Source organism: Mastomys coucha, unplaced genomic scaffold (assembly GCF_008632895.1).
Source record: "Mastomys coucha isolate ucsf_1 unplaced genomic scaffold, UCSF_Mcou_1 pScaffold21, whole genome shotgun sequence".
Classification (NCBI taxonomy): Eukaryota; Metazoa; Chordata; class Mammalia; order Rodentia; family Muridae; genus Mastomys; species Mastomys coucha.
This window is the reverse complement of record NW_022196904.1, coordinates 79,349,258-79,361,101: the sequence shown is the minus strand read 5'-3', so window position 1 is coordinate 79,361,101 and position 11,844 is coordinate 79,349,258. Positions and strand designations below refer to the sequence as shown.

The 11,844-nt window shown below is 38.8% G+C and overlaps 1 protein-coding gene across 4 annotated transcripts in view; it reads right to left on the bottom strand.

Moving 5' to 3' along the window:
* Dlg2 (discs large MAGUK scaffold protein 2) overlaps positions 1-11,274 on the bottom strand; it is a 1,953,494-nt gene extending 1,942,220 nt beyond the window's left edge. For all 4 annotated transcript variants that reach the window (XM_031387347.1, XM_031387348.1, XM_031387349.1 and 1 more), the window contains exon 1: positions 10,086-11,274. In XM_031387347.1, coding sequence (XP_031243207.1) covers positions 10,086-10,104 — 19 coding nt within the window. In that variant the 5' untranslated portion in view covers positions 10,105-11,274. The remainder of the gene's footprint in view (positions 1-10,085) is intronic.
* Positions 11,275-11,844: the final 570 nt, after the last annotated feature.

The following is an 11,844-nucleotide window of genomic DNA, read 5'->3' as shown; positions in this document are numbered from 1 at the left end:
GAAGGAAGGGGAAGGAGGAGGAAGGGGAAGGAGGAGGAAGGGGAAGGGAATAAGGGGAGGGGAGGGGAGAGTGGATGGGAGGGAATTTTCTAAGTATTTAATTCTTATTGAAGTTTTTGTTTTATTTCAAAACAAGGATATTCATATGAAAATAATCAAGTAAAGAATAACAATAGAAAAGTTACTATCATCAGGTCTTTGTGTGTGTGTGTGTGTGTGTGTGTGTGTGTGTGTGTGTTTCTTGTGTTTTTTCTTTGTTTTCATTTTATCATTCTAGTTGTTTGTTTACCATGTTGGCCTGGTTTGCTTTCTAAAGAGAAAAAGAGAAACAGAAAGGGCATGGAGAGACTGGATGGGGAGGACCTTCTAGGAGGAGTTGGAAGAGGGGGTCAGTATATAAAAATATGGTTTTCAATTTTAAAATACAGGTATTAAAATTTACACTTTAAAATAATAAAGGTCTGATGAAATAGCTCAAGAGATAGTGCTTGCCTTCGCACCTAACATCTGAGTTCAATCACAAAAGCCTGCATATAAGGAGAAGAAGAGACCAGACTCTACAAGCTGTTCTCTGACCTACGCCTGTGTGGTACACCATACATTAACCTATACATATATATCACACATGCATTTGGGGGGGGGGTTGAGACAGGGTTTCTCTGTGTCTCTGTCAAGCCCTGGCTGTCCTTAGAACTCATTCTGTAGACCAGGCTGGCCGTGAACTCAGAAATCTGCCTGCCTCTGCCTCCCAAGTGCTGGGATTAAAGGAGTGCGCCCCCACTGCCTGGCTTATACATGCAATTTTTTAAGTGTATGTTTTGGGGGAAAGTTGCATATTAGTTTGGAGAGCTGAGTTCAATTGTTAGGGCCCACAAGGTGGAAGAAGAGAACTGAATCTCCACGGCAATCCTCTGGTCCTCTGTATGTGTACCCACATACATATGTGCACATGGACACAATAAAAATGTTATAAAATGTATTCATTTTTAAATAATATAACAAAAATGTGTCATTTTATTATTAACAATATAACCTAGTACTTGTTAGGCAATGCTAAATATTAAACCTATATCATCGTATTTAATCTATACAAACATCCCAAGAAATACTACTAGATAAATTTGCTAATGAGGAAACTTTAGGTCAAAATAAATGAAGTCACCAGTTAGCTTTCAATCTATAAAACAAAACACTGAGAAAATAGGTGTAAGAGAAAGATTTATTTTGGCTCATGGTTTTGAAGTTTTTTGGTCCATGCTCACTTAAGCCTGTCTCTTTGGACCGATGACAAAGTAGCTGATCATGAGAGGGAGAAACCCTCTTCTCCTCATGGCTGGCAAGTAACAAAAGAAAGAGAGAGAGGAAAGATAAGAGGTCCTAATGCCCCTCAAGGGTAAATCCACAGTGATCCACCATCCTTCCACTAGACCCTACCTAGGCAAGGCGACCAAGGCTGGTTTTCAAGGGCTGGCAACCAAGCCTTCAGTGGATGAACCTCTGGGAGACATGTCAGACCAAATCATATCATTACCTGTGGCTCTATGATTAGCAAAGGGCTGCAAATAGGCATAAAACTTGGTTGTCTCTGGTACCAAGCCCATACCTTCATGTTATACCATATTGCCACTTTGCCTACCAGGGAAGGATCATGGTGTTTCCTCTTTTTATATCACCCTAAGAAATTAAGGCTACTCCCACACTGCAAAAGATATAAAAGATCATCTACTTTAACAAAGATCTACTGACCACAATATTCTATTAAAATAAATAACTCCTGCCAGGTGGTGGTGGCACACACCTTTAATCCCAGCACTTGGGAGGCAGAGGCAGGCAAATTTCTGAGTTCGAGGTCAGCCTGGTCTACAGAGTGAGTTCCAGGACAGCCAGAGCTATACAGAGAAACCCTGTCTCAAAAAAACAAATAAATAAATAAATAAATAAATAAATAATAAATAAATTACTCCTCTCATATCAACCATGTTTTCAAACAATAAAAAGAACTTTTGAAGAGAAGAATGGCAAGCATGAATATTAAGTAATAATCAACAGAAAAGATGAAGACAGCAAATTGTTAAATACATTTTCTATCCAGCTACCCATTAAAATAAGTGTTCTGCTTTTAACAACGAGAACAAAAAGAAATATGAAAAGAAAAAAATGAGTTAGAATTTAAATAGTAGAGATAATACCTGGACAGGCAGAGGCAGATTTTGGTTACAACTTATAATTATTTTGAACATGTTGTAGCTTATAAATCACTTTAGTATCTGTCGATGAGAAATAATACTTAGATATTTATCCTATGTATTTAAAAACACACACTGTGGCATTTTCTTTTTGTGATCACTTATATCACCATCATATCTGAGCAATGTTGCTCCCAAAGCTAGACCCCTTATTACTCATGGGAGGGGACCTTGACTCCAGATGTAACCCACTATCCAAAAATGTATTCTGACGGTAAACATGTTCCCATTTACAGAGCAGTTTTTACATGAACTAGGTACTTGACTCTCATAATAATCTTTAGAAGCAATATTAGCACAGTTATGCTTTAAAAATGAGGAATTTAGGGGCTAGAGAGATGGCTCAGTGGTTAAGAGCACTGACTGCTCTTCCGAAGGTCCTGAGTTCAAATGCTAGCAACCACATAGTGGCTCACAACCATCCGTAATGAGATCTGACACCCTATTCTGTGTGTCTGAAGACAGCTACAGTATACTTACATATAACGATAAAATGAAGAATTTAAAGTTCAACTCCTGATTTTCTTATGTAACTTTAGCCAGATTCTACCAAATCATTGGGCTCCAACACCCATTCGTCTCTGCTGCACTGTGATCCCACTCGCCATTCCAGAGTATCACACCTTACAGGGAAGAGAGCACTGGATGAGCTTCTCATACTAAGTCTGCCACGCACTTTGTAAACGTGCAGTTACACATAATATTTGATGAGAAAAAAAGGATATAAATGATAAGGGAGAAAGGGAATTAAAGGGGCAGCTTTTTTTATTAGATATTTTCTTTATTTACATTTTGAATGAGATCTCCTTTCCTAGTTTCCCCTCAAAAAAAAAAAAAAAAAAAAAAACTATTCCCTATTCCCTCCCCCTCCCCCTGCTTACCAACCTACCCTCTCTTGCTTCCTGGCCCTGGCATTCCCCTAAACTGGGGCATAGAGCCTTCACAGGACCAAGGGCTTCTCCTCTCATTGATGACCAACTAGGCCATCCCCTGCTACATATGCAGCAGGAACCATTAGTCCCACCATGTGTACTTTTTGGTTGGTGGTTTAGTCCCTGTGAGCCCTGAGGGTACTGGTTAGTTCATATTGTTGTTCCTCTTATGGGGCTGCAAACCCCTCCTGCTAAAGGAGCAGCTTTTACAGGCTGCTTGGTGGCATCATGATTAACAGACCTGTCAAGTCTTCTAGCATGATATTCTGAGAATGGCCTGGTTCTTTGTATTACATTCTGCTGGTGTTGTGGAACAAGAGGAGGAGGACAGTGATGATGGCAAAAGAGAATATGATGACATAATTCATAGTATAGAAAATAATGATTTGAAACAGCAGCTTGTCTTTTCCTCCTTGACTATATTCTATGTTCTGTCATTTTCTGTATCTTGTGTTAAATATTACGTCTTCCCTAGATGGCCTTCAGTCCTCTTTATCTGTTTCCAAGGCAGAGTATGTTAACATAACTATGCAATGTTAAAATTGCTCACTTCCATATCTATATCCCAATAGATTTCAAGAATAATATGGACAAAAACTACCTACAATGGCTAAGAGCACTTTTTATTCTTGCAGAGGGCCATGTTCAGTTTCCAGCATCCACATGGAGGCTCTCAGCCACCTGTAACTCAAGAGGACTGAACACTCTCTTCTGGCCTCCACAGCCACCAGGCATGCACTTAGTGCATATACATAAATGTGTATAAAAACATTCATACACATAAAATAATTTTTAAGTTTTTAAAAAGAATCATAAAAGTGCAGATGGAAGATCACTTGCCTCTCTAAAACATATCTGATAGATGGTAATAACACAACGAACTTTTACTGAGTTGATAAAGAAGTGAATATATTTGCCCTAAATTTCTACATATGTTTACCTTTTAAAATAATTTAGTCATTACCTATGAAAGCTAGTAAATTTCTTTCAAATCTTACTATCAAACTTCAATGATAAAGCTGTCATAGAGCTCCAGAATGATAGTCCCACTCCAATAAAACCTCGGAATCTTAACCCAACAAGGGCTAGGTAGGTCCTCGGGGACTAACAAGATAGTATTATCAGAAGAGAGATGCTACAAAATCTTATCCACAGTCTTGGAAGTTTAAATTAAATAATTCATTTTTAAGGATTTTCTACCTTGCATCATTCTTTTTGCTCTTCTTAGCTTGTTGCTTTCTTTTTGAGACAGGGTCTCAACTCTTAAGTTAAAGCTGGTCTGAAGCTTACCGTGTAGCCCTGGGTAGCCTCAAACCTATATCAATCCTCCTGCCTCATCCTCCTAAGAAATTGGGTAACAGGTATGAGACACCATGAGCAGCTCTTGATCCAAAAGGCCTAGCGTAAATGGGGTCAGAACAATAGTTTCATAATAGAGGTGACTTGGGCATAGTTCTTGAAATAGTTTTGCAAGACATACTAAAAACTGAACCCATGCAGAAAGCTTACTAGCTAGAATTTGAAATGACTGGAACAGAAGAGTCTAGGCAAAACTCATGATCCTTTGCTGACGAAGCAACCTCCATTGAGGCTGCAGAACCTTTGTCTCTTGACTGCTACAAATTACTGAGCAGGAACTGTGGCTAGGAAATAGATTCTGTTCTCCCAATATAAAAGGTGTCATGCAACTCAGCAGTATGATAAAATATTTGGTAATCATTGACATGAAAACTATAAATATTTTAAAACAGGATATAAAAAGAACATATGAATACCGAATAATAGTGTTCTTATAGTTCTGTGAATATAGTTATATAACAATGAGGGATCAGACATGAATGGATTGAATGCTTTAACTAAACATTTTTAAATCCAATGTGCGTGTGTGTGTGTGTGTGTTCTCACTGACTAGATTCTGCTAGCCAAAAAAGTAATTAATAGCAAGTAGAAAATGAAGACTAAATGTTTGATTTTGAATGGAGCATAAAGAAGTTTCCACAGAACTGAGCATGTCACTCATCTTATGTAAAAAGTAATTACTGTATTATTTGCAATTTTCCTAATATATAACATGAATAAAATAAAGGCAATTACTATATCAATTTATTTTATAGCTGTTGTTTGATTCCTAACATCAGTTATCCTAAATCAGTATGAGAACACAAAAAAAAATTTTTTTTATTTCTCCGGGAATATTCTCTCCTTATGACTCCTGGATTAACAGTTGCTTTTCAACATCAGGAATCTATGATTACATGATTTCCAAACTTTCTCTAACAACACTGAGAAGTCTACTTCAGAGACATTCATAGTAAATTATTTATTTAGAGAGCTCTCAAGCCTTTGATAAATTTTGTTCAGTCCTTTCTGGACAGATCCAAGGCATAACTCTTTCAAGTTTTATTAGTTTTGATAAGTACATAAAGGTGAAAATGAAGTTTGGGTGACTAGAAAAGGCATCTAGATAGAGCCCTGCCACGGTAAACATGAGAAGTCAATGAGAAACTTAGAAACACAAATGCAAAGGGAAAACAGTAGCCATTCAGGAACCCCATCAATAAGCTCATGCATAGGTACTCCTACTTATAACATACACAAACCGCTTTAACTTAACTTGAGCTAGAAGCAAATGAGGCAGCACACATCTGTACTGAAAGCACACCAGAGACAGAGCAGGCAGGTCAAGAACTCAGAATGCAACAGAAAGAAATGACAGAGATGTAAAAAGTAGACACAGATAACGAGAGGCAGGTGGAAGTCAGTGACATACTACAACAACTAGGTTAATCCATAAAGTGCTGGAAACATATAATGAAGGAAGAAAATGTTAAATGAAGAAAGAATAAGAATAGTCATAAGGTCTCTTCCCCAGATAAAGTAAGAAATGACACTTGTAAGAATATAGTCAGCCAAGAATATAGTCAGTCCCACTTGGGAGAGAGAAGAAAGCAATCACAAGGCAGGGAGGGAGGGAGGGACCTGGAAGGGAAATTGGATAGGGGTCAGGAGAAGAGGAGAACCTGATCTGGTATTGGGTAGGGAAAAGGACTGAAGCCCTAAGGGCCAGCAGAAAGAATAGAAACAGGCAACCTCAGGAGGTAAGAGGTTGGGGGGAACCCTACAAAATCCACCAGAGACCTGGGATGACTCAAAGACTAAAGACTCTCAGGACTCAAAGGAAGGGACCTTAGATGAAATACCCAACAGTAAGGAGAGGGAACTTATGGAGCCCACCTCCAGCATAAAGACAGGGTATCAAGTGAGAGAGGGGGTTGCCATCCCACAGTCAAAACTCTGACCCATAGTTGTTTCTGTCTGAAAAAAACTGCAGGGATGGAAATGGAGAGGAGTCTGAGGAAAAGAAGGTCCAGCAACAGGCCCCATGTGGGATCCAGATCAAGGGGTGGTCCCAAGGCCTGACACTATTACTGAGGCTATGGAGTACTCACAAAAAAGGGCCTATCATAACTGCCCTCCTAAAGACTCAACAAGCAGCTGAAAGAGTCAGATGCAGATATTTGCACCCAACCAAAGGACAGAAGCTGCTGACCCCTGTGGTTGAATTAGGAAAAAGCTGGAAGAAGCTGAAGAGGAGTATGACCCAGTAGAAAGATCAGCAGTCTCAATTAACCTGGACTCCTGAGATCTCTCAGACACTGGACCACCAAACCAGGCAGCATACACCAGCTGATATGAGGCCCCCCAACACATATACAGCAGAGGACTGCTGGGTCTGTGTTCAGTCAGAGAAGATGCACTTAACCCTCAAGAAAATGGAGGCCTGAGAGAGTTTAGAGGTCAGGTGGGGTGGGTGGGTGGGTACAACCTCGTGGAGACAGGGGGAGGAAAGGAGGTATGGGATGTGGAACAGTTGGAGGGTGGACCAGGAGGGGAAAAAATCTGAAGTGTAAATAAATAAATAAATAAATAAATAAATAAATAAATAAATAAAAGATGATGATGAAGGAGAAGAAGAAAGAAGAAGGAGAAGGAGAAGGAGGAAAAGGAAAAGGAGAAGGAGAAGGAGAAGGAGGAGAGGAATAGGAAGAGGAAGAGGAAGGAGGAGGAGGAGGAGGAGGAGGAGGAGGAGGAGGAGGAAGAGGAGGAGGAGGAAGAAAAGAAAGTGAGCCAAAAGCCAGGCTATAAAAGAGATTATGGGCAAGAAATATCAATCTCAATTTTAAGCGTGCCAATAAGATATATGGCATCATCATGTTTTAGATTTCTGAATTATATACAATAAAATATAAGATATCCAGCTTCCTCTCTGAAGATACGTTGTCAAGGCTTGTATATGAGAATAATATTTCAGTACCTGATAAACATGTCTTTATATGAACTGGGAACAACTGCAAAACATCAGGAGTAGATGTACAGAAGTATAAAAGATACCCAGTAGACAACTAGGGCATTTTTACAAAATCACAGGCATGAAAGGGATCTATCACAAGTTAATAAAAGTAATTATTTCCTTCCCATACATAACAATTATGATTTTTTTTTCAATTATGATTTTTTTAAAGTTGAAAAATAAAACTGCATTGCACTAAAATGTCTCATTGAAACAACTTAAACCAGCATTTTCTACAGAGAGCATGAAGCCCAAACAACCACTAACTTTTGTTCTAGGATTAATAACTCAACAGAACATTCATCCAATTCAATGAATGTCTTCAGCTCTCTATGATCTTACATCATATCCTACCTTAAATTAACTCTACATTTTTACAAACAAAAATATGCCAAAGATTGTTCTATAGGTTCTATGTGAATAAATCAAGCTACTACTTCAGATAATAGAATCCTGAAGTTTAAAAAAAAAAAAAAGACTCAAGAAAACAATTGTAACAACAAAACAGAAAAGTCTTCGGTTGACAAAACAAATCTGTAAACATGTGCAGAGATGACAGTGGATAGGAAAGGTGAAATTGAGGTATTTGACAATGAGTGGTTATCTTAAATCACAGTGAGTTTAGCTCCTTCTAGCATATCATACCATGCAGCAATAAATTGAGAAAAGTATTCAAAAGAATGAAAGACGGTCTTACCTATAGAATCTAATTTAAAACCTCAAGTACTTTTCTTAAATTGTAGAAGCAGTAGACATAGCAAGCTTAGCGATTAGAATAACAAAACACATGCAATAATTTGACTAGTTGCCTCTATTCAAAACTATGTTAATATTAATAATTTTAATTTATATTGTTAAAGACAATATAAATTCTCTAGATCAATTCATTATAGGTTAGTGTTATTCAAATATATACATTTTTAGAAGAATTTCTTCATAACCTTAAAATTTAGTCTCATTATATTCACTCACCTTTTAAAGAAGAAAGGAAGGCAAAGAGAACAACTACAACACTTTCTCTTGAACTATTAACTGTCAGTAATATGTGAACAATTTCTGGAAGTTTTTTTTAAATGTAGTAACTTTTAAGAAACTGAGCCTACTGGCTTTAGAACCCTTAAGTTCAGTCTGTGTACCTAAGTCTCACCTAAACCATCAATTGTGATTTCTCTTCTTCTCTTCCTCCCTTCCTCTTCCCCTTCCTTCTCTCTCTCTCTGTCATCTTTAATTATAAGCAAAATTAAATGAGGTACTCCAAAAATATTTATCTGCAGAAATAGTAGAAAGTAAAAAACACACACTGAGTTAAGGAAATCAAAGGCATTGTTTATTGGCTACATTTCCCAAACCTTTCTTTCTTTCCATTTAAGCCAATCATGTCCGACATGGCCAGGTACAGCTGCAAAATATCAAAAACAGCTCACCTCTTTCAGTAGTCATATGAGGAATGACAGAGGAGGAAACAATTCTACTTTTCAACCCCAGGGTGCAAAAGTGCAATTCTAGATGGTTCAACAGTTTCTGATAGCTCTAGCTCTGTCCCCCTTTAGGTAGACTATTTAAAAAAAAAAGAAAAGCATCTCATTGACTGTGTTTTTAATACATCTTCCAAACCAAGAAGTAGATGGATAAATTTTATTTTATGTTTAACAACATAAAATGCCATATAAATTCTCTAGATTTTATATGAAAATATGTCATAGGATGTAACCTACAGTTTAGGTCTCAAATTCAAAATTGTAGCAGTCAACATAACTGGACAACATTCAGATCTGTACTAGCCCAGAACAGTAAACTTCAAAGGTGTTCTAAATTTTAATTCAAAATTCTCCATAAACTTTATTACTGATATCATCTGTAAGAAACAGAAAGGCCTAATTTCACTAAGCTCCTGTGGAATAAAGTTCATCTCAGGCTAAGTTGAACCTTTAAGGTCTCTGACATATAATAAATGATGCTCCAGGAACCTAACTGGATTTTGATCAAAGTGATAAGGGTTATTGAAAGGAAGAAAAGAGCAAGTTATATGCTTTGTTTTAGGAAATTTCCCAAAACAGTTGTTTAATAGCACAGAATAAATTATCAAAGTTGTGAATTACTACAAAAGTGAAGACTTACACTGGAATAAATTCAAATATGAAGTCTATTTTTAAGTATAAAAAATAAAAGCTATAATTTTACAAATATTGCCATATGTTACATCTTCATAATCATTCAATAAATAGCAAACTCATAGGGGAAAACTCCATTGAACAAGTTTCTTTTTAAAAGATTACTTAAACTGAGCTTTAAACCCCAAATCTATAGCACCGAACCTATTCTGATTATAAATGGAAACATCAACTACCTGGTTTATTAATTCACATATGTTTATAATATTAACTTTACTATAACAAAATATTACTTAAAAGGTGCTACTGAGCAGATATTTACTACAGTAAGTATTTACTCAAAGCTAGGCAAACTTTTGCTCTGCAATAGAATACAATCCAAATTACAAAAACCATAGCCAAGAAAAGGGAAAATCATATGTTATGTATGAACCTCATAGCCCACCTTTCTTCTTGACTGGCATTCTTGGGTCTCTTCACTGACTTCTGGACTCAAGATCTCGTTTCAAGTCTTTGCTTGATCCAGCTGAATGGAGATGGAGCCAGGTTAACTGTTGCAAATCTCTTCACAGGTCAGCCTTGATATCCAGGCTGAGTCTTCTATTTCAAATAAAGAAAAAAATGATGCATTTCTCCACAACCAAACAGTTTACACTGCCCACGGTCTTCAAAGAAAAAAAAATAGCAAGTTTTTCAATTTTTGTAAAATATATATTCTTGTTTTAAAAGCTGAGAAAGTTGTCTTACGGATAGAAAATGTTGCTAAAACTCCTCTTCAGGCAGCAACACTTTGAATAACTAACTCAATTAAGGCACAAACCAATTTTAGGACCGTTGTCTTATTAATTTATACATGATCGAGATGGTTGGTAATAAAGAGCATCAATTTTTAGGAAAAAGTTTAAACTTCCCCTTCAAAAATACTTTTAAAAACGTCTTACTCTAGTCTTTTCAGGGTTGTGTGAGTTTGGACAGTTTTGTGGGGCAGAAGAGAGATTCAAAGGCCCCCTTCTATTTACTGGTTCTGTATCTTGCCCCCTCAGTAAAACACGATCCAGTTTGTCACTTTCCTATTTTTCTTCTGTGCTCTCCAAGCCCCCAAGGCTTGATCCTTAATGCCCCTCAGATCCTGATCCTCCCGCGTATTAACCGAGAGGATTGAAAAGAAGGAAAGCAATCCCTTGGCATGGAGACATTAAAGTGACAGTGCTATTCAATGGGCACTTGATGCAGGATGATTTGGCGAAGCAGACTTCTTCACACTGGAGTCATTCACATCATCTCTTCGCAAACACGCAGCTTCCTATCCGGCGAGGAAAAACACTGAGGCTGCTGGAAAGGAGAAACCAAACCTTCCCCTAAAGGTGTTTTCAGAGACGCTGTAGTAGTATTAGGCATGCAATCACACACTATGCAAATAGTCCGCGATTTCCTAAATGGGAGTGCAGCTGTTTGGCTTCCACATCCACCCTTTCTCAGTCTCTCTCCAATCTACCCACCTTCCTTTTGCAGAAAAGACATTTCTCTGCCACCGCTGGCCACCCCTGCCCACACCCCGATCTTATACAGAAGAGCACCGAAATGTCCTGCACCCTCCACGCGATGAAGTGTTTCCTCGGGCAAGAGAAACAGCAGCACTAGAAATTATATAACTCTCGAATTTGGCTTGCCTAAGACATGGAGACTGGAGGGTCGGGGGTTGCGGGTCTGGCAGACGCTGCTGGGCATTTCACGTGCACGGAAGCGCTCCTGGCCTCCTCGCAGCACCCTCCACCCCTGAAACACTGGCCGACCAGGGCTCTTCAGGGGAGCAAGGGAAGGGGAGATTTCTAACTGGATCCTTTCCAAACGGGGCTTAAGGGTGGACTATGGGGACAGAAGACTGGAGAGAGCAGGCTAGCCGGTGCTGCTGTGGCCGCGCCGGGAGACTGGCTGGAGGCTCTGAGGAGGAACCCAAGAAGCCACAGCCTCAAAACACACCGATCAGGCCGAAGGAACTACCAGGGCTCGGCTACCCCAGCCGCCCTGAGAAGAAGGCGCGCAGCAACAGGCCTGCGCCCGAACTGCCCCTGGTTGCCTTCAGGTTAGCCAAGCTGACAAATTGGCAGAGGACAAGGCAAGGCTGGCTAGGGGAGGGCCCTTGGCCGAGCCTTCCTCGGAGCCAATGAGCGATCGCAGCTTTGGGACGCCACGCCTAATCTCCG